Source organism: Puntigrus tetrazona, chromosome 3 (genome assembly GCF_018831695.1).
Source record: "Puntigrus tetrazona isolate hp1 chromosome 3, ASM1883169v1, whole genome shotgun sequence".
Taxonomy (NCBI): Eukaryota; Metazoa; Chordata; class Actinopteri; order Cypriniformes; family Cyprinidae; genus Puntigrus; species Puntigrus tetrazona.
The window spans coordinates 7,315,298-7,339,577 of record NC_056701.1 but is presented as its reverse complement, the minus strand read 5'-3'; the positions used below and the strand labels follow the sequence as shown (position 1 = coordinate 7,339,577).

Below are 24,280 nucleotides of genomic sequence, written 5' to 3'. Positions count from 1 at the left end.
CAACTAGCTTTATTTTGGCTGAGCTTTCAATGTTACTGATTGGTTGATTCTTGTCTCATGACCTGCGGTGAGCTTGTGGCGTTCTGAAAAGTTGAAATGTTTTTCATTGATGTAACGTGGTTTGGAAAGTAAAACCATGAGACTAGCAATAGCAGGTAAACAGGTTTGATTTGCAGAGAATTGATTTGAATGCAGCGTGGCGTCTATCCGAAGTTGCTTTGGTTTCGTGTAATTTTGCTTAATGAAGTGTCAGATCAGTCACCTGAAACTTTTATCTTGACAATAAGCAGCACTTCTCTTGTTCTCTTGGCATGAACAAAAACTTCGCTCGAATTTGTGCACCAGCTTTGAGAGTGTGATTCATTGTTTCTAGTGGTTATGTTTGGTTGAATTAGGGAGATTACTGCTCAAGACTCTGCAGGACTTTTCTTACCTGCATAAGGCAGAGCTCATTATTAGACTGACTCATACATTTCTCATTCGCTCATTCGGAGCACTTACAGAGCATATGATTTGGATAACTGCTAAATTGCCCTCCCCCAGTAGCTAACTGTTCCTAGGGGCTTCAGGATCATGCAGCCCACCACGGGGTATTTTTGTTGGTAATTAAACTTAAACAGAAGGTTACCCTTAGTGTATTTTGCATGCCTTAAGTTGCACGTGCACAAATTGCAGATATATCTGCATCACAAGAAATTTAGACATGGGAAAAGCTTTTTAAAACTAAAAGCACGACATGTTCTGTGCACAATCTCTTTGTATTTCTGAACATGCACAAGCATTTGGTAACACCTTGGTTCCCTGAAGTGACCGCGAATGGTTTTTGAGATGCCTTTTTAAATTATTAAAGTTCTTATATGCATAAAACATGGTTTCAATGAGAACTAGCAATGGAGGAACCAAGAAGAGAGGCAGAAAAGAAACTTTGCATACTGCAGGTATTACCTACTCATAGATGTAAAGGCTTGATAAAAGTGTTCTTTTTGCTGGTCTTTGCAGGAGTTTCTAATAAAAGATAGATTGCTGAGTGATTAGTGGTGACTGACTGATTAGTGCTGGCTAGTAATACAGGATTTTACCATCTTACCATCATTTTACCATCTACCAACAGTTGAAATTGAGTTAATGATATTGCAGGTTTATTCACAGCCAGATATCATAAATAGTCTGCAACTGAAGTCCATACCGTATACCATTACTGTCAAAGTGCTAAATGTAATTACAAATAAATTTATAGGAATCACGAGTTTATTCAGGCTATCTATCTATGTATTAAATGATCAGAGTTATCCAGTCCAGGTTTATTAAAGGCTTTAAAGGTTTGTTAAAGGCTCAGTATCTCTACAATATTTACTTTTCAACAGTTCTTAAGATGTTCTCAACATGTCTACTGTTTAGTCTGTTTCCTCCCGGCTTGTTAAATGCTATGGATCTGGTTAATCTTTCTTGAATTAAGGCTCCATTTAGTCTGTTCCTCAGGCCAGATTCCCCCTCCAGATCTGTATTCATCTCACTGTCACTGTCCATTTTTTTCAGAACTTTGTCTTGGCTGTTAATGATATAGGAATCTCACATTTGGTTGCCTAGTAACCATGCATCTCGGTTTTTAAAGCCTGCTCATCTACAGCATGCTGCCTACTTGATATTGATAATTACATCCTGTTATTTCAGGAAGGTGAAAAGACAAAGCAGAGCCCTGTGCTTCTAGCATCCGAGGTCCAAATGCACCCTACAGAAATATGCTGTAATTAAATGCCTGCGTGTTATTTGTTAGGGGACTTAATTTGTGTAATGCGCAATGTAGCTTTATAATCAACTTTTAAAAGTGCGTTTACCACAGGAGAGAAAAGTCACTTAGAAGTGAGCTTCGGGAGAAACATCTAAGATTATGATGCTGCTCAAAACATGACTAAGAACTAAGTACTGAGCTGTGAAAGAGCAACATAAAAATGTGCTTCATTTGACGTTGTACCTTAAGGTCAGACATCTGGGCATATGCGTTGTGCCGCAGGACAGGAAGGTTCAGTGCTATTTTTATAAATCAGATTTTACACTCCCTGAATGAATGATGTTTTAGAAAGTGTTTCCTTGTGTGTGTGTGTGTGTGTTCCTTGCAGTTATTCTTGCATATTTAACAAAGCGGTGACCTAGTTCACCGCGCAGCCCTCGTAAGTGGGTTTCTCTGTTTTCCTCTTGTCTTGTGTCATTCCCCGTCCTTCAGTCTTATCATCTTAGGATCGCGTTCGCGTCTCTCGTTGCATTTCGATGGAGAAATTTTCATAAATATACTCAGTAGAGATCCTCTAAAAGCAGGTCTCGCATGAAAATGCAGTTCACCGCCAACGCTCCAGGCCTCCTCCTGCTCCTCTTTCTCTCACACTCTCTTTCTCTCCGTTTCCCAGTTATTAAAATGTAGCATCTCTTGTGTGAGAGGGAGAGTGGGTGGCACAGTGGGACAGGAGTGTATTACTCTCTCTAGATCAGATATACTCATCTTAGGTGCAGAGTGAGGAGGAGGAAGAGGAGGAGGAAGAATTTGAGCTGCCGGTTTCCTCTGCACCGTTATAAAATAAAGGGTTGTTTTGCCAAGAAGGAACCATTTTGGGGTTCCTCAAAGAACCTATCAGCGAACTGTTCCATTTTTAATAACCTAAAGAACCTTTTTTTTGAACGGGAAAGATTCCACAGATGTTTAAGGCTCTTTGTGGAACCATTAATTCCAATAAATATCCGCTTCATAACCGCACTGTGCTGGAAGGTAAAACGCCATCCTGGTCAAAGACAGAGAAATTGCAAGTGTGACCTCTAGCAAGAAATATTCCTCTGAGCCACATCTTCTCATATTCGGTTATGAAGCTGAGCCATCTTAAGTCTTAAAATTACTCCTGGGGTTAAAGGCGGGAGCTTGTTGAAGGGGACATATCGTGGAAAATAGGATTTTCTTTGCTCTTTTGAAATATACAAGTTTGATGCTTCTTTCTGCAAAGCTTCTTTCCCGCTCCACGCAAATCTTTTATGGAAAATAGCCACAAAAAAATAAAAAAAACAGGATAGTATTGCCTTGACAACCATGAGTGTGTGAACATACAGTATGAGCGCCCACGTTCACATATCAGTGCCTATTCAGTATTCAGCCTGGCCTGGCTTGATGAACAACAGAGTGAACCATGTCAGTAAGAAGAGATTAGCCAATCATAATAGAGATCGTTTGCATAGAAGTCTTAAAGGTGCAAACGCATTCAATTTATTTCAAAGGGTCGGAGAGAGGCTGTGCTCAACATAATGGGAATGTAAAATATGATGTAGCGTAGAAAAGTCGTATTTTAAGAAATGAACAAATTGTTCTAGTTCACTTTGAATGTTTCATCTCTCTCTTTTGAAGAGATTGCTTTGAATCCCGTAGTTGCTTTGGTGGTTTTGTTTGATTCATTACTAATACTCACCGTCTTTTCTGTCAGTAAATTCTCCGTGAATGCCAAATGTTGTAGACAGTGAGGTGAGGCTTTACTTTGTCTAAGGGGCTGTGATTTAAATAATTACTTAGTCTGTCTGTTTTCATCAGTTTAAATCATTCAGGTTGCTTTACAGACACGAGAGGTGGGCATTATCATGCTGACAGGGTAATAATGTGCCAATCACAGCAATGGGGAGGCAATGCTTCTTCGTATCTTGTTGTTTCCCCTTGCATTAAACAGCATGCTTTAGGAGCTCTGGTGTCACAGCTAATCAGTATTAAGTAATAAAAGTCTCATATTTTCATGTTCTTATACATACTTTCTCATTTTGAGGAATCTCAGCCTCCTTTGCCTTCTCAGAGGAAGCAGCCTGCCTCAGGTGTACTGATGTAACCTTAGTTCAGCCGCTGAATAAATCACTGAATGAATCCAAAAAAAGCTTTTTACGTGAAAAGACTGAAACTAGTCTCTCAGGGAAATAAAAACACCCACCAATATAGCAAATATATGAAGCATTTAAAATGATTTAGGTTAAGTATATAATCAAAAACAGTTTAAACAGTAATACTGTACATTATTACAACAATAACTGTTTTCTGTTTGAATAGATTGTACATTTTAATATTTATTTATATATTTAACATTTTCTGAATCATTATAATATGCTGATTTGCTGCTCAAGAAACATGTTTGCTTATTATACATTTTTGAAACGGTTTAGCTTCTTTAATATTTTGTGGAATCTATTCTTTGAATAGTTCAAAAGATGTCTATTTATTTGAAATGGAAATGGAAATGTCTTTACTGTCACATTTTTATCAATTTAATGTGTCCTGGTTGAGTATTAATTTCTTTAAAAAAATAAAATAAAATAAATAAAAATAAAATAAAAAATAATTATTTATTTAAAAATAATAAATAAATAAATGATTCCAGATTGATAATGTTCATGGAAAACAAAAACAGAAATTTTAACCATAGATTGACAGTCTTTTGAAATGAAATGCTACATTAAATATTTTTGCACACATTTTCTTTCTTTGTCGTATTTTTATAGAAAAAAATAATAATAATATCAATCCATTTTATATCAAAAACATTCATTTCCTGCTGACATCTCAGATTAAATTATATAATTGACCTTTTTGTGCAGTTATCTGCACATATATGGATAGACTAACAGATGTTTGCTTTCGTTTGCTCCTGCACTGTAAACAAAAAAAAAGTTGAGCCAACTTACAATTTTAAGGCAACCATCTTTTTAAGTTTTCTCAACTTTTGTTATACAAACTTAAAACAAAGAGTTGAGAAAACTCAAAAAGGCTGGTTGCCTTCAAATTTTACGTTTGCTCAACTTTTTTTTTTATTTACCGTGTTTGAGTGCTCAGTAAGGAGCGAAAAACGATGGGCATTGTAGCCAATCGCAGTCCTATCTGTTGAGCATGTGAACACAATGGCCAATCGGCAGTGTTTAAGAATACGCTCAACAGTCCTGCAATGTTAGCACATAAAGTTCAGTACTTTTGGCAACACTACTTAAAATAACACATTAGCGAATGATATAATTTTCCTTTTTTATATGAACTGCCCCTTTAAGGCTTCAGGTTCAGCAATCTCAATTCTGTAAGTAATATACAGAGAGATGGTGACAGATGGCCATCTCAAACTGCTTTTCCATGTCTCTGCCCACACGATTACGAGCACAGACCCCTCTATTTATCAACTTCTAATAAAGTTGATATGTAGGCCACGTCGTACAGCGTATACAAGTCACATATTCTCACACATACAAACTTTGTCCTTCCATATCCTGTCTACCTTTGAAGTCAATAAAACCAAAGTGTTTGGGTTTATATCCTGTCCTGTCCAGAATGCAATTGGCTTTTGGCATTCGACATGATAGGCAGACCAAATGCACGTCAGAAGTCCCAGGAGGAAACCCCTCCCTCTGAAAATAAACAGCGTAAAGTCTGTCTCTGTAAAGATCTGTTCTGATACAGACTCCTGGCTTTGATCTTGTTTCTGGTAACAGTCCCCTCTGGCCTCCTGTGTTACAGGCTGAGGGAGACACTCAAGTGTCCTCTTAAACATATGCTCCTGTCATCTTGCTGGCTCTCTGGGGCTCATCTTCTGTCCGAGACATGGCAGCAGGGGAATGACTACCTGTCGGGCTCAAATGGCTCTTTGAAGCAGAGTCGGTAGACAAGTGTAGCCACCCAGTGTGTAGGATGGCTTCACTTGGATGGATATGTCTGCCTGCTGGACTCCTCCGGGTATCGGTCTCTCTCAACCTTAGGGCGTATACACGCCATCGCTTTCCAGATGCAGAGGAAGAACGAGAGTGTTTGTCATGTGAACAAATGCATGAGACATTTCAAATTTGAATATGAATGAAAAATGACCCTATATTGTATATATACACTGATCAATCATATAATCAAATCCACTGACAGGTGAAGCGAGTAACATTGATAATATGATTGCAAGGGCTGGGATATAATAGGCAGCAAGTTAACAGTCAGTTATTGAATTTCACATGGTGGAAACAAGGGAAATGGGAAAGATTTGAGGGACTCGGGCTAGACAACTGGATCATAGCATCTTTAAACTCGCAGTTCTTGTGGTGTGTCCCCTTATGTGTTTGTTAGTATCTACCAAAAATGGTGCAAGGAAGGCTCATCGATGCATGTGGGGGGCAAAGGCTAGCCCATTTGGTCCAATCATACAGAAAGAGCAATTGTAGCTCAAATTGCTGAAAAACTTAAGACTGGTCATGGTAGAAAGGTGGAAGAAGATTGTCAGGTCTGATGAATCACGTTTTCTTTTAGATAGGAGGCAGTTATGCTCTGAGCAATGCTGTGCTGGAAAAGCCTTGGCATTTATGGGAATGTAATTTTGACATGTACCAACCGTATAAAGATGGTTGTAGATGATTTGAGGGACATGATAAAAAGTTTAAGGTGATGCTTTTTTTGAGCACCTATGGGCCACAATTAATCTATATAATCCTTTTCATAGAAGCCCCACCTTGTAACTTGGTTTCAGATACCACAGGACAAATTCAGAGGTCTTGTGTAGTCCATGCCTCAACACGTAAAAGTTATTTGGGCAATGTGAATGAAACATACGCTATATTAGGGGATTTTAAGTTTTCTCTGTCTCCAGCATAGCTTCCCCTAGTGTGTAGACACACTTTACTCTGCCTCACTGCCAAGGGCTGTTTACACACATGCAGGATGACAGACCCACAGCTGCTATGCTCTCCGTATCATGTTGTGTGAATGTATTGGGATGAAGAAAAATAATAGAATACCATTAAACAGAGATCTGTTTTTTTTTTTTGTATCCGTAGCTTTTCGTAACCTTTTCCTGGGAGATTGATTGACAGTTGATCTGACCAATGATAATAACGCTTTTGATCTTTATTTATATTTATATATTAGTAAATATGAAAAGATGATCAGCTCATGCCACTTGAACTGACTGAGACTTTGTTTCGTACCTCTGTCTTGTCTGTCTGTGGGTTGTTTGTTTCCTCTTTACTTTGACATGCATTTTTACGCGAGAGCGGAATGGCTTGTCGCGCATAGTAACGGTAACTAAGGGGGTCAGGTTTTTCAATTGGTCATTTTCCATATTTGGTATTTTGGTCTTTTGCCAGGCAAATGAAATGACTTCTTTTTTGTTCACAATCTCTCCTTATTATATTCTCCAGCTGCATGTAGAACATCCTTAAGAAAGAGGTGGTCCACTTATGTGCGCGATGCCCCAGATAACTGTCCTCATATCCCACTATATGAGACTTTTAGAGACTGCTTGGATGGAATATTCAGTCATAAACACACAAATGTAACCTTTGTGTCTTGCCTAAGTACGTTATTAGTATATTGTCCTTTTGCTGCTCTTTAAAAGGATGCCTAAAGCTTCAGGACAAATATAGTGCTTTCCGCAAATGCAGAGCACTAACTACGTGACTTCATTTTGAAGCATTCGTTTATCCAGCATGCGATTGTTATTGTTAAGTGTTATTAAATATATTCAACGAACTGTTGTGCATCATTAAATTCACCTTAATATTTGATGCACCAAAACATTTTTTTGCAAACAGAAATTATTCAAGTTTTCATTTAGTCAAAAACTGAAACCAAAATAATATTTTTGGTCTTTAAATTGAGGTACGTTGGCTAGTACAGTGCTATCCTATCATCTTTTTTTTTCTTCACAAGAAAGTGCATCCACACAGCTGATATGATAACCTGTTATAGTATAAAGTTATGTATAACCAGCACATTATTTAAGACCTCACCAACTTGTGATCATTGTTGCGCTGAAATTAAGAGTGTATTAATTGTATTAATAACTAGTACAAACCAAAAGCATTTAGTGTTATTTCAAATGTACTAGGAATGTCGGCGGACATATCGGTTATCGGTTCTCAATTATAAAGCGCAAACGGTTATTGTTACCAGCCAAAATGTTCATATCGGTGCATTACAAAACATTACGCAGCAAAAATGGCACAGAAGCACTTCTGAAATTACAGGGTTGAAAAAATGCAAACCTCGTATATAAAATAATAGAAAACAGCAGCTCGTTTAATATTTAGTTTGAGCTACTCTTTTCACTGACCAATTGAAAAATGCTCTTAATTTTTTAAGACATTCAGGCCCTATTTTGTACCCTATTCTTGGAAAGTGCCAACTGTTGTAGGCCTGACGAAATGCTCGAAATAAGATAGAGGAAGAAGTGGAGCCAAGGAACAGATGGCGAAAACAATCCCTCCACCACAGGGCTGTTGGCATCAGATAAGAGCCCAGATAGCAGCACTATTCTTCTCTGCAGTGATAAAGTCTCATTCTGTCTTTAAATAAAAGCAGTAGAATGGCTATTATGCGGACCGGCCCGGCAGTGGTGTGGCTCTGCTCGAGTCACAATCGCAGGAAGAGGTTTTGCAGACAGGACAGGAAGTGGGTAGGAGAAAGGGTGTGAGTCTGCGTGGCTGCTGTCTTGACCGTTCTGAGGACTGTGATTAGGGCCGTCCGTACACACATTGTTCCTGCGGTCCCCTCGGTGTCAGGCACCACCCCGCTCGCTCAGGAAGTGCCGTGTGCACAGGCCGAGTTTGGAATTCTTTGGCCGGGTTCGGACAGCGCTCATAATAGACCCGAATGGCAGGCATTTCATTCAGTCGCTTTTCCAGGTATCAGAGGGATGTGCATGAAAAGATGGTCAGAGCGCGTTCCTCGCAGTGCGTTTGTAGCCTTCTTGCCTGAACATGACATGCATAAATTAAATTTTTAAAAAAGATTATAAAAGGCAGCACTGTCTTCACAGCCTGTGGTGAACAGTGTCTTTTTCAGTATTGCACAGACCAAAAATAGAGATGACAAATCTACAGCAGGTGTAGATTTAAAAGTATGCTAATTTTTCTACCTACATTTTCTGATCCTTGTTCGTAGCACCTCTTGTTATCTACATTTTTTTAACCCATGTTTTTTTCAGATTATCTTGTTTGTGTATGTTTTTGCATGGATTTTTGCAAAAAATTGTTTATTTTAATAGAACAGCATGAAAATGTAGTGTATGTATATATATATATATATATATATATATATATATATATATATATATATATATATATATATATATTTTTTTTTTTTTTTTTTTTTTTTTTTTTTTTTTGTGCTAGTTTGACATTAGCTGGGTTTAGGTGGTTGTTCGTAACAGATATATGGCAACAATGCTAAAACAATTAGTGCAGTTGATTCAATTAATAACATTTATTATTACACTAATTATTACATACATTTGATATAAAATTAATAGACTTTTTTCAAGTTAACCTGTTGCTTAGGATATTTGATATATTCAAATTAATCTGTCAAGCTATAGTAGTGTAGAGCTGTAGTAACATTGTCATAGCATTGCTAAATATGCATTCGCTTTAATAAAATAATTAATAAAATATTATCAAATGCCTTAAAAGAGTAATTTTATATATATATATATATATATATATATATATATATATATATATATATATATATATATATATATATATATATATATGTATTTAAGCACCTTTATTTGAATTTACCTGAGGCTTTTGTATTAGTCTCAGCCAACCTGATTTTACTAGAAAACCTAACTATTTCTAACTATCTCATAAATCTCAAAAATTAAGATTTAATTTTTTTATTATTAAGCATGAAGCTCAATCCCTACCCCATCTCTGTCAAGTGGGACTTCAGCCAGTCAAAAATAAAAATGTACAATTGGAATAAAAAAAAAAAAGATCCAGATCAACCACTGTTTCAACAAAAAGTAAAATAGTTACGAGTTTCCATAAGATCGCGTTGTTTTCAACCCATTTCTATTCAGTAAGCTGAGTTGCAAAAATAACTATCCGTACCTTTTCAGTGCTAATTTGTCCTTGCGCATCTTTAGCAATTCCAGTATTTTTTTTTTACATCAAATGGGGGTTTGCGCTGGCGGTACCAAACCAAGCTAATGGACGATTACAATTGCGTCCAATAACAAAGTTTATCACAGAATGGGAAATATCAACGCAGCGCATCCTTGCAACCGCCGTAGTAAAAAGAAACATCTCTTCAAGATGTCTGCAGGCTGACTGGCATCTGAGCGTTGGAGGAGAGCTTTGGCGGGTCTCCTGACGGGCCGGGGTGGATGTGTGCGGGACAAGTCCCCCGGTCAGTGCCTCATCTCTGGCCCGGCCCCAGCAGGCCCGTCTCACTGAGCACTAGGTCATTCACATGCATCATCTGTTCTCCTCTGCCAGGCCGCTTGTTTGTTTTTGTCTTTGCCTTGGGAAATTTGCTGTGTAGGAGAGCGGTTCAGCTTGAAGCATCTGTTGTAGGCAGCCGGGGTTTAGTTTTTTTTCTTTTCTTGTTGTTTAAATCAATCGACCTGAAACAGGAGGATGCCGCTGCTCAAAAACAGGAGAGGGGGAATTTCATAACACTGATTAAATTTCATTACAGTCATTGTATGGCAACAAAAAACGCTGCTGTTCAATAAAATACTTAATGAGTGAATTAAGTGTAGGCTGTTCTCATTAATGTAGCATGTCTGTGGCTAGTTTAAAGGGCTGATCACAATAAAGTCGAAACTGTGCATTATATATTTATTATTTTTCTTGCGTGGATTACGTCAGTAGAAGAAACGTTGGAGAGACTTTTTATGAAAGATTGTGCAATCGCTTTTTTGTCTATATTATAACGTGCGCCGATGAGTCATAAGACTAGGGATATTTCTACGGCAAGTCAATAGGGTCTGTTTCATGTTGCCTTCAAAGTGAACAGACAGACTGAGTGATGAGTCACCAACAGAAGAAAAACCAGCATACTGATTTTAGTAAGGGCAAAAGTGAAATTGAAAACTGAGGCTAAAAGGTGCAAAATGAGAGTGAAGGGAATATTTCAAGGCTTTAGACTTTCAAAAGTCACGCATGACCTTTTTTTAAACCTTCAGAGACCCTATACAGAAAGAAATTAAGAATTTAATTCTTTAAAACTTTAAGTAAATTGAAAATACATTTTATATAAAGTTTTGAATAATTATTAAAAACTTTATTAATTTGGATCAAATTTTGAATATGATTGTTTTCACTGCTGAAGAAATACAAGGTTGTGTTGCAGGTCAGTTCGGTTTTTGAGTGGTTGGAAATACTGGTAAATTTTTTTTCTTGACATTTAATATGTTTTAAAATGTTAAGAAATAATTACAATCATGTAATGAATATACAGTATAATATACAATACATAATATTATAGCAGTGTGTTGTACTTTGAATTATATTTTAATTTTAATTTTAGTAAATTTAGTAATTTTGTTCTGTGTTCTCCATTAGTTTTTTTAAATAGTTTTTATTATTTTATAAAAACTATAAATAAAAATAATAAAATGAGAAATATATATATATATATATATATATATATATATATATATATATATATATATATACGTTATTTCAAGTAACAAAATTACTTAATGAGATGTTAGTGTCATGTAGTATTTATTGTCAGGTATACATAATTATAGCAGAGATTTGGTTTTCTTTCATATTACATCATTGTTCTAAAATTGTATCTTTAAAAAGACATGCACACTGCTGTCTATGCTTTAGATATAAAATGCACCTCTTTCTACATCAAGTCCCTTTTTTGTAAAAAAAAAACGAGTCACAGCCATCGTGGATGGGAAGGAGATGCGCTGGTGTCTATTTTCATTCGCATTCGGCATTTGCTGCCATGGCAACCTGCTCTTCTGTATGTATGCGAGCGCCATATGGGTCATGCTGCTTATCTGAGGCTCAGCAGAAACAGAACCTGCTCTGCATCCTCGCTGTGATTCGTTGTGAATATGTAACGGCCAGAGTTCAATATGGCGCATTCATAAGGGATTGTGAAAGTTGTTTTTATTGATTTTCATAGCTCGTGAACGTATGCGAGCTGAAGGAGGCGGAGTCGACCTTCTACTCAAGTTCTTCAAAGTAGTGTCTCGCTAGTTAGTTGTTGAGTTTTTATTGTTGTGACATTCTCAGTATTCAGCCTAGATTCATTTAATGGTCTGGTATTAAACGACACAAAAAGGGAAGAACCAGATATAATCTTAGCAGCTGGTGCTTAGTAGTTTGTAGTTTCCTTTAGAAGTTCAACATTTAGCCTATTAAGTTACATTTTATGGATATTAAGTTTTACTTTTTGGAAATGTATGCGTATTCTAGCGATTAATGAGTCTGTTTACCAAGACTGAATTTATTTGATCAAAAATGCAGTAAACCAGTAATACTGTAAAATATTTTTTTTTTTTTATTTGAATATTTCTGTTATTTCTTCAAATCTGAATTTTCTGCATCATTACTCCAGTATTCAGTGTCACAAGATCCTTAATAAATCATTTTAATTAGCGCCGTCAAGCGATTAATCGTAATTAATCACATTCACAATAAATGTTTTTGTTTACAGAATACATGTGTATGATCGGTGTATAAATATGTACCCATATATCATATATTTAAAAAAACATGTTAATGTATTTACGTGCATGTGTTTATATTTGTATGAATTATGTCACGTGTACATTTGTTTAATATATAAACCTTACATATTTTCTTAATATTTATGTGGAAACAGTTATGCTTTTTTCAGGATTCCTCGATCAGTTAAAAGTTTATTTGAAATAGAATTTTGTGTAACATTATAAATGTCTTTATACTGTCACTTTTGATCAATTTAATGCATCCTTGCTGAATAAAATTATTAACTTTTTAGAAAATGACATACAGACCCTGTCAGTGTAGGATAAAGTCATTTTGTGGATAATCACATAAAAAAAAAAAAAAAAAAAAAAAAGGGTAGTCATTTTGTATAATATATAATAATCACATTAAAAAATATAAATATATATAATATATATATATATTTTTATATATTTTTTTGTACTGTGTATTTTTATTATTATGTGTATATAAATGCACACACATGCATGCATATATTTCATGCATGTATAAATTATATAAATATAAATATAGACAAGTAAATACATATATACTGTTTGTGTGTATTTTTATACACAGAACACACACACATTATGCAAAGACTTTTATTTTGCATGTGATTAATCGTTCGACAGAGCTACTTTTTTAATGCATTTTTTTAACCGACTTCACAATTCAAACGATCACAATTAACAAGCCTGCTTTCCAAACTCATTCACAATTTCGCAGCGCATGTGTTTTTGCATATAAGTGTCTTCAATAATTTTTAATTAATTACTGAAGGGATTCATAGCCATTCCCCTGATAGAGGCGCTCTCATAAAGAGCGCTTAGCCAAACTATCAAGCCTCTTTCCAGTGCGGCACCTAAACGCCTCTTCTCTCCGATATTACAGGGCGGAAAAAACAGAGGTACTGAGCGAAGACCTGCTGCAGGTGAGATCAAATCAGGGCAGTGGGATCACAAGCCCGTTAAAGGGTCAGTTCACCCCAAAATTAAAATTCTCTTACGGGTTTGTAACGACATTAATGACAGAATTTTCACTTTGGGGCGATCTATCCCTCTCTAACCTACTCTGCTCTTGTCTCCGCTGCACCGCTCATGTGCTAAACAAGTGTTTACTTTGCTTTCAGGTGGAGAAGCGTTTAGACCTGGTGAAGCAGGTCTCTCACAGCACACATAAGAAGCTGACCGCCTGTCTGCAGGGACAACAAGGCACCGATTTAGACAAGAGATCAGTCAAATCACCCTCGGTACGTCTGCTCTCACGCCTCACACTCCTGGTTTTTTTGCAAGGCGGTTAATTACACTCATAACACGATTGTGATTTTCCCTGAACAGAAAAAGTTGCCTCTGACGATACTTGCTCAATGTATGGTGGAGGGAGCAGCTGTTTTAGGAGACGACTCTCTTCTTGGGTGAGTTCGTTTTCGTATTCCCTTAGGCCGCATATCATTTACTATCGAATGGGAATCGACGGGGAATTATGCTTTTATACCCTCATTTCGTGTTCATTCTCAGTCGTAAGGGTGCATCATCTGAAAGATGGATAAATAAGCTTTTCATTGGTGTATGGTTTGTTAGGATAGGACGATGTTTGGCTGAAGTATAACTATTTTAAAATCTGGAATCAAATTTAAAAAAATTTAAATAAATAAAGTTGCCCAAATGAAGTTCTTCACAATACATATTGCTAATCCAAAATTACCATGGGATATATTTACAGTAGAAAATTGACAAAATATATTCATGGAACATGATCTTTACATAACTTTTGAATTAAAAAAATAAAAAAAAATTTTGCCCATACAATGTGTTTTTCTTTATTGCAAAACATATATCCCATTGACTTAAGATTGAATTAAGTTTTGTGGCCCACGGTCAAAATATTTCTTAAATCAAGATACATTTCCTTGTGCCTTTGCTGGAAGACAAGAACCAAAAAAATGTGCTACAAGTCATTTTAATTTTGAAGTAAGTTTATTTTCTTAGCCTAGACTGTGAATGTTTTTTCTTGTTTTAAGCATGAATTATTTTTTTGGGAAAACAAGACTTACGACTTAACTAACGTTACGTCTTTACGAAAACGTTACTTTTTCCTCATTAATGTATTTCCCCATTAGAATGTGAAATTAAACATTTAAAATGGGAAAATGTGTGAAAGTAACAGATGGGACGCCAGTGTTTACTAAAAAATGGCTCCAGGTTGAGCCGAGGGAGCGATGCCAAAAAAGCTGTGATATGTTCAGATCACTTCACTCATTTCACTCATACTGATGTAATATTTTAGGCAGGCAAAACTGTGTAATCGATCATTTAGACCGGGAAAGACGAATTGAACAATTACACAAGAAAAACAGAACACAAGCATGTCATTCAAGCTTGCAATATATGTTTATATGATTGTGTTGTGTGTGTGTATTTTTACTTTTACTTTTATATTTTCAGTTTTCATTTTCGATTTTGGAATATTATGCTTTTGCCATTGCATTTTTAATACGTCTATTTAGCTTTATTTTCATTTTTTAAATGACTTTATCTGCGTTTGTTGCAACATTCTTTCGTTGTTCGTCTCGTATGTATTAGGTTTCTATTATTCATTTCGTTTCAGCTTTATTTTAATATTTAATTGTTCTCATTTCTGTCAGGCTGCACGATGTCTTCATCAAATACGAAATATCCTACAAAATCACCAGAATGATCATCACCAAAAACGATTAAATGGTGTTAAAGTTATTTAACACCAGTGAACTTACAGGATATAAAAAAAATCTACTTTGCTGGTTGTCACTGTCCATTATATTTTTCTCTGTGTGAGGTTTTGGTTAAAAAGACAGTATACGCTGTTTAGCTCGCTAGTTATTTAGTTTCTTCCTGTCCATCCAGTGAGATTTTGCATCGCTTCCGGCCGTAGCTGCATCCCCGCTAGCTTAACCGCTTTGTTTTTCATCCAAAAATATAGAGTTGGATGAGATACACACCCTTTGACGTCAACATCAAAATATATCGGATATTGCTCGCACTGAGAAGTTTGTGATTAGGACGCAGCCCTGGTTTGGTCGACCGCTTTGACTAACCTCTGGTCTCCGTCTGCAGTAAGATGCTGAAGCTCTGTGGTGACACGGAGGAGAAGCTGGCCCAAGAGCTGCTCGTCTTTGAGTTTCAGATCGAAAGAGATGTTGTGGAGCCTTTGTATGTGCTGGCTGAGGTGAGCGTGTTTTTCCTGTCAAACATATACACATATTGCACCTTTTTAATCTGCTGTGACTTATAAAATAATAGCAAGAATGAGCTATTTCTTTTTTATTGAGTATCGTATCGCGTTAGGCTTCAGTGGCTCATATAGCATGATACAGAAGAGTAGGGAGCTTAAAACTGAAGAGGAAAAACACCTCAGAGGCCAAGAACAAGCAAAAAAAAATAATAATAATAATATATGCAATTTGGTGCAGCTGCTGATACTTATATGGCTCTGTTACGTGTAACTTGTTATTCCCCAACACTGATAACAGTATTTCTGTATATCCCAATAATACATAATTAAAATACTTATTGTGCAAAAAAAAAATATATATATATACGGTATTTTTTTTCTGCAAAGTTTTGGTCATATTGATAATGTAGAGGCATTCGGCAAAATTTGCACATTAAATAAGATACAGTGGACTTCGTAAGATTTGACACTTATCCCCAAGTGCTTACAGTTTTTGTACATGAAGATTGTATTGCTTAATTCTTCTCACACGGACATGATTTGCTGTTTAGGTGGAAATTCCAAACATTCAGAAACAGCGAAAACACTTAGCCAAACTCGTCCTGGACATGGATTCAGCAAGGACACGGTACGAACTATAAGCAATTTTACTGTCGATTCCTTGATTCTTCCACATTGCCCACATCGTGCTCTGACAGCGTCGTTGGTCCTCCTGACCTCTAGGTGGCAGCAGTCATCCAAATCTTCAAGTCACCCTAGTAATGTGCAGCAGGGCGGAGCTAAGTCTGATTCCCTGAGAGAGGAAATGGAGGAGACCGCCAATCGGATGGAAATCTGCAGGGTGACCATTCCTCTCACTCTTTCTTCCGCATTTAATCAAAGTCTGCGTGAACGTTTTACTTCTGCGATTTTACGCTATTACTTCTGTATTGTGATGTACTTCCAAAAGAAACAGAATTTTGAATGAGAAAACTAGGGTGTGGCTTGTTTTTTCTACTGCGAATTGATTGGATGTAGTAAAGTAAACATTGAGGGTCGGAGGGGCGTGGTTAAGGATGTTAAGCTCACGCCCCAAGCCGTCAAACTGATGTCATCAGAGAAAGAGGGGGAGAAGCACGTTCAAATTTTCAAAAGGCAAACTTTTTTTTTTGGTGGATTGACAAAAATAGCAATGTTCGCTAACAGAATTAATAAAGTCAGTTTTAATGTCACGCAGACTTAAACAAATCCGAGGCAAAATTATTATGTTGCTCATACCTTGTGATCTCCAATTTGAAATGTTCTGCCCTTTTTTTAAGTATTTCTGATAATGTAGACTTACATGTCTTCCTCTCTGTAGGACCAGTTATCAGCGGACATGTACAACTTTGTGGCCAAAGAAATAGACTATGCAAACTACTTTCAAACGGCAAGTACCTCTGGGCACTAAAGGTGAAGTGTGTAATTTCGGTTGGAATGGATTACGACATGTGTGCGTCCTCTTTTTGCTCTTGCCGTAGCTCATAGAGGTACAGGCGGAGTATCACAGGAAGTCTTTGGAGATTCTGCAGAGTGTGCTGCCACAGATCAAAGCTCACCAGGGTGAGACTCTCCACTTCCACTTTAACATCCGAGCATGCGAGTTCGGTTAAGTGGTGGCTTTCAAGTGCGTGCGTGAAACTTCTTTTTGGAGACTGCATTTTAATGTCTGTTATGGTGTGTTTCAGAGGCCTGGATAGAGAAACCATCGTATGGAAAGGCCTTGGAGGAACATCTAGCCATCAGTGGCAGAGAGATTGCGTTTCCTATCGAGGCGTGCGTCACCATGCTGCTCGAATGTGGCATGCAGGAAGAGGTGCGAGACTGAGTGCTGAGGACTAACACAGCATGGCTTATTTATACCTGAAGACGCGGTTTGTTTCTACAAACTGAGGATGTGTGGAAATGATTGTCTGTGGTCTGTGGTCACAGATGCCGTTCGTAGATGTTATGCTGAAATGATCTGGAAAGATCCCTGTGATTTCACCTTGACTGATGATCGCGTCCAATTATAGTAGCATTGACTAGAATTTTTATAGTCTTAACATCATGTGGAACATCCACGGACCACCTACATGTGCTTTCAAATAATTGTATTAATATTTAATATGGTCGAACGCTAGCCTTTGTTGAATTATTTATTTATTTAAATGCCTATAAAATAATCATGATTGGCTCCTTTGCATGTCATTCAGGAAATCTGTATTAACTATGAAAGATGAACAAAGCGCTCACAATTAAGAACTTAAATGTGTTTATATTACGTAATGTTAATATTATATTATATTATTATACAACTTTTTAAAAAGAAAATTGTGTGTTTATGGTATATAGTGTTACTATAATAATTTATTATAATACATATTTTTTTATAAGAAAATCATGTGTTTACGTTACGTAATGTTATTATAATAATATATTACATGGTATTATAATTAAATGTATACTTATTTAGCTTAACTTGATTATTTTGATTATTTTAATATACTATATGAGTAATAACGTAGCTAATTAAAAGGGTTACTTTTACTTTTAAAGTGACTACTTACTTTTACAAATCTAATGATTTGTAAAAAAGCGATAACCGATCATTTCAGATCGTAACTGGTATGTTATGTTTTAGTTTATATATATATTTCTTATATTAGCATTTATTAATTTTTATTAATTTATTAATTTTATTAATTAGCATTTATTAATTTTAAGGTTACTTTTTAAGTAACTTTTTAGGTTACTTTTTTTCTCAAGACCCCTATGGAAGTTTGCTGAGACCACCTTATGGGCTCCAGACTCCAGGTTAAGAACCACATGTCTATTGCAAAAAGCAAACCAACAAACAAAAAATCCAGAAGCGCCGCAGGGAAGAGGGCTTGGTATATTACCACAAAAAGATCTAACTTCACTCTTCTTGTCGCTTTAGGGTTTATTTCGGGTGGCCCCCTCGGCCTCCAAGCTGAAGAAACTGAAGGCGTCCCTGGACTGCGGGGTTCTGGATGTGCAGGAGTACTCGGCCGACCCACATGCCATCGCGGGTGAGCATCTGCCTCTCACCGATCTCCCCGCAGTGTCCTTTAAGTGGATCGCAGCTAAAAAGTCTCAGACCCCACGGCAGCTGACATTAAGTTCCCAGGTTAATTTGATCTCATTACTCTGGGCCTGAAGCGTGACCTAGCAGCGGTCAGGTAGGCCCCACAGCCGGCAGGCGCTACATGCTGATTGTGGCTTTTGACAGCTTATTTGTCAGGCTTCCCTTTAGTATTACAGGCAGAGAATATCACACCCCCAGTCTCTTCCTATCACACGTGCTGTGCTTCCCTCAGTCACCGTGTCCCTGCCTCTCACCTTCCCTCTGACCTCTTTCCTTCCCTATCTGCTTCCCTCAGGAGCGTTGAAGTCTTATCTTCGTGAACTTCCCGAACCTCTAATGACCTTTGAACTCTATGATGAATGGATTCAAGCTTCAAAGTAAGTATCGATGATCTACCCCAACGCACACTCCATTACCCAGTACCATTTGCCATTTTTTCCACCATAGCAAAGTCTATTTGAAGTGTATTTTCATCTGGAAGATCTATTTTTAGAGTGTTTGCTCATGTGCAGTATGACATTTCCTGCGTTAAAAAACAGTTAAAATGTATCTCTCCAGTGGGTATACAGCTGGTTTTAGCTGGTTAGATCAAATCCTCTCTAAAACTAAACCAGCTGTAGATGGGAAAAATAAGGTAGACAGCATTTAAGACCAACAGTTTACAGTATGCTGCCTTCTGAGACGCCTTCTCACAATATCCTGTATGCTTTACAGATAAATTAATTACAATATCCTATCCTGATATTCGTGTTTGTCCAGATTCTGATAGCTTAGCAACATGGGCTAATGCTAAACTCAATTGGAATCACCTTTACAAAAACCATTTACCTTTCGTTCAGCCAGTTTTTTTTTTACAAATACCACGGTTAAACTATGTAGCAAAACTGAATTGTTTTTGTAATTTGTGGTTACCATGGTTTAACTATATTAAACATATTTGTGTTAGTGGTTAATTTTCATAAAGGCATATGTCGTAAAAGTATATTTTTCAAGTAAGCTATTCTTTGTGAAGTAAATATACTACTAATAATGCATTATAGTATATATACTTTATAGTTTTACACTCAGTAAAGCACTAGTTTAATAGTTTTTATACTGAATTTTATGTAAGCGAACTTAACACAAATGGAGTGGCTAATGCTTATCTTCTGTGTTTTTTTAATGGGAAAAAAGATCAAGTTGATTAATTTTCTGTATATTGCTCAATAATGCGTCTCTCCTTGTGTCTTTTCTCTAGTATTCAAGATATGGATAAAAGACTCCAAGCCCTTTTGTGTACATGTGAGAAACTACCAGCAGACAATCTGAACAACTTCAGGTGTGTGGTGTGCTCGTTATTTGCTTATTGTTTGTCATTTCTGACAAGGCCTTTGTCTTTGAATGAGTCATGAATGCAAAAGCTCATTAGAAGAGAAGAGTGTCAAATCTCTGTCACATCCTGAGCGATGCAGCAGCTCCTTCGCTGACAGGAAGTGGGCACGCTTCTGAAATAATCAGAGTTCATCAGTTCTACAGAGAATATTTCGAGAGTTCGGGAAATGTCCTTCAGTCCAACCTGTTTAGTGTGCCAACTATACAGACGCTGTCTCTGGCAAAGATAAGATTCAGCAGAGGTCCAAGTGTGGCACCTAAAGGGGAAAAGACTAAGATTTGGGGATACCGGGTCTTGGGAGGCAGGTTGTGGTGGAAAGATAAATTCAGCCTTTCGTTTTCGCCCTGACTGATTTGGACCGGAGACTAAGAGCAACACAAATAAATAATGCATCATTAATCCAGGATTAAAATCAAACAAAGCTTCCGTTTAAGAAAACGAGGATGCCTGCATTATGCATTTTATATGCTATTCAGCAATGACATTTTTTCACATTTACTTCTAACCATGGTTTCCAGATATACGCCGTGGGTCCTGAATGTTTGACCGCACCTGCCTTCTGTCAGACCTACTGAAATATTGATAACACACAGTGACAAGAATAGCAAATATGAGAGCGAATGCCAGGGCAGTGCTAAACTCTGAGATTGTAACTGAGGTATTTTTTTTCTTCCGAAACAGATATTTAATCAAGTTCTTAGCCAAACTCACGGAGCATCAAGACTCTAATAAAATGACGCCAGGTAATATTGCAATAGTCCTTGGACCCAACCTGCTGTGGACACATTCAGAAGGGTGAGTGCATGTCTTCCATTTGGATTATTTCTTACGTTCATGTGGGGGGCAGCAAATTCACAAAGCTATTTAAAGGGACGGTTCACTGAAAAAAGGAAAATTCATTATTACATGCTGCACATATGACTTTATTTTTCTTCTGTGGAGCACAGTGTTGTTAATGTAAACTAAAGCTACTTAAATAATTATTAATTAAAATACAATATAACTAGCGCTGGGCAAGGATTACTTGTGATTAATCACATTCAAAATAAACTTTTTTTTTTATCATAATATTTGTGTGTATACTGTGCGTATTTATTATGTATATATAAAGACACACACATACAGCATGTATTTAGAAAATGTGTACATGTATATATTTATATCATTTATTTTATATAGAAATATATTTAATAAAAAAACATAATTTTTTTGTTAAATATACACATGCATGTGTATATTTTTATATATACATAATGAATACGCACACGTATATTAAGTGCACAAAAACATTATATATTATAAAACAAACATTAATAATATAATTATTCCGATTAATAATTGCTCAGCAAAACTTGAATGTGACAATAATAGACATTCACAAAGTGGTAAAATTGCTAAAACAGAGACCAAAAAAAGACTAAAATTCACCAAGAAAGAAAATAGCAAAGCACATGATTTTTTTTTACGCTAAATTAAATCTAAAAATGTACAAATAAAAGCTAATTTAAAGTAATATTGACTACTGCAATAATATATAAATAATACAAATTTTTAAAAAAAAATACATACTACAACAATTCATAGTGTGAAACTGACTGATATTTCATGTTTTTGAAGCTCTACAGATATGGTAACTGTAAAAAATAAATAGATAATAATAATATGGAGAAGAACTACATGAGTATTGTTTAAAATGTAATCTTTTGTGTTGCACATAAGAAAAAGTTCATCACTTTTGAATGGACGTAAATGAATTTTTAGGTATATCTAAAACTACCTTAAAGTAGCAGTATATGATTTGATATGCTATTTTTGATATATAATTAAAGATATATTTTGACAGCTGCAATGTGTAAATCAAATGGGTCATTGACCTTTTCCAGGAACATGACAGAGATGATGACCACCATGTCCCTGCAAATCGTGGGCATCATCGAGCCGATCATCCAGCATGCGGACTGGTTCTTCCCTGGAGGTTCGATAGAAAAACATATTCACACACACGCGATCGTCTTCTCCTGTGAGATTTGGACTCATTTGTCTTTGCTATTCTTAGATATCGAGTTCAACCTGACAGGCAGTTACGGCAGCCCGGTCCACACCAACCACAACTCCAACTACAGCTCCATGCCCTCGCCCGATATGGACCAATCAGAGCGCAAGCAGCAGCACGACCAGAGCCGCCGCCCACTCAGCGTTGCTACTGACAACATGATGCTGGAATTCTACAAGAAGGACGGGTAGGTTGTTCTGCACTCTCGGCTCTGTCTGCCTCCTCCATCTCTCCTCTCTTCCTTTTCCCTCCCACACTCTTCCTTTAGCTTCTCATACCGTCCCTAATCTTAAAGGGACGGTTCACCCAGAAATGTTGTCCTTTACTCATTCGTACTAGACCTGTACGACTTTCTCTTTACCATGAAACAGATGTTATTTGAAGGCAATCCTCGCAATGTGGCATAGTGTGAATATCAAATCAAAGAGACTGGAAATTGTTTCAGTACATAAATGTGGGTTTGAGAGTAAAGCGCAGCAGTGTGTTTATTTACACATGAGCTGCTCATGATCCATTGTTTTCAGTTTCTCAAAGCAGCTTGGTTCACAGTAAATGCAGTTTGAGTCGCTTAAAATGTACATTTGGGAACAAAACATGCGTCAACCATCTTCCTTAACATGTAAAGGGAAGCACTTTGTCACTTTGATGCTTTTTTGCTAAAATAAAATACTCAAAAAATTAAGAAATGGAGAAAGACATAAATATTAGGAGTACTTTAAATGTGTATTACTTTTAAATTATTTGATTAAATTTTTAAAAGTAAATTATTATAATAATTTTTTATTTTAATACTTTTATCTAAGAATAATACCAATATGTAAAAAAGTAAACTTGAATTAAATAAAATATGTGCGTAATGATTATTTAATTTTATTTTTACAGCAAAATATTATAATATTTTTTCTTATTTTCTTATTTTATTTAAGAGTAATACCAATATGTGTGTGTGATGATTATTTTATTTAATTATATTTTTACAGTAAAATTTTAATATATATTGTTATATAAAAATAATAATGTTTCTTATTTTAATATTTTATTTAAGAATAAAACCAATATCGCATGTACATGTATAAAGAAAAAAAATTGTATTAAATTTTTGTCATACTAATATGTAATCTCAACAGTTTTGACCCAATTGTGCAACCCTTTTAAACAAGTCTGAAGTTTAAAAAAAAAAAAAAATTGCGAATTTTATCACAAATTACATTTTCGCTCCAAGATTGTGCAGTGAATTATTATTTCTTTTTTTTTTTAAATAATGAGGGTGACCGAAAGTGTCTTAATGCATCGGAAGACTCGCTCGTGAGTGGAACATTTACTGTGAATGTATCTGTAGTATACATAGCTCGAAATAAATATATTTCAAGTATTTATTTTTCGCCGGGGCAGTATATTATGTTCCATGAAAGAAAGAAAGTCACGTGGGTTTGGATCAGCGTGAGAAGGTGACAGATTTTACATTAAACATCATTGCAGTAACAGCCGATTACTGACAAGGTTTGATGGCGCCTCTTAAACCAATTAGCAGTGGCGGAGGAGACAGTGGCGGATAGCAAACGTGTTCAGCGGCTAATTCGCTTAGACCGGGACGTCAGTCACGTCGTTATCCGGTAACCTTTCAGTGTCGTTTGTTCTCAATTGGAGTTGAGCTCCAGGAACATCTCAGTGACTCCCACAACCTGCCCTCATTTGAATAGAGCTGGTCTCGGGCTGATGGGCTGCCACGGTCTCTATGGCAACGTGGATGGAGTGTTGAAGGAGGGCCGCGGCTCGCTTATCATTCACTGAGGGGGCTGGATTCTGCCGTTATCGCCAGAGACACGTGGCAGATGTGCCAGGCTCTGACTCATGCCACCTGCAATGCTCCGGCAGGTGGAAAAATACCGCATACGGAGGAGGCGATCCAGACTTCTGTTAGATAGAGTCCCGCTCCAGACCAGCTTACGACAAGTATTGCATTCTGGCAAATATTTGGCAACCGTTGCTGCCAGTTTAGCACATACTAAATACAAGGCTGTGAGGAATCGTTTTCGCAAGTGCTTTAATGGAACGATTCATG

General features: G+C 36.5%; 1 protein-coding gene across 1 annotated transcript in view; it reads left to right on the top strand.

The window, feature by feature from the left end:
* arhgap44a (Rho GTPase activating protein 44a) overlaps positions 1-24,280 on the top strand; it is a 46,492-nt gene that overhangs the window by 8,444 nt on the left and 13,768 nt on the right. Inside the window, 15 exon segments of the mRNA XM_043234878.1 lie at positions 13,369-13,408; positions 13,607-13,726; positions 13,815-13,891; positions 15,570-15,681; positions 16,239-16,315; positions 16,411-16,528; positions 17,027-17,095; positions 17,187-17,268; positions 17,394-17,521; positions 18,626-18,737; positions 19,089-19,170; positions 20,031-20,111; positions 20,847-20,960; positions 22,049-22,140; positions 22,222-22,405. Coding sequence (XP_043090813.1) covers positions 13,369-13,408; positions 13,607-13,726; positions 13,815-13,891; positions 15,570-15,681; positions 16,239-16,315; positions 16,411-16,528; positions 17,027-17,095; positions 17,187-17,268; positions 17,394-17,521; positions 18,626-18,737; positions 19,089-19,170; positions 20,031-20,111; positions 20,847-20,960; positions 22,049-22,140; positions 22,222-22,405 — 1,488 coding nt within the window.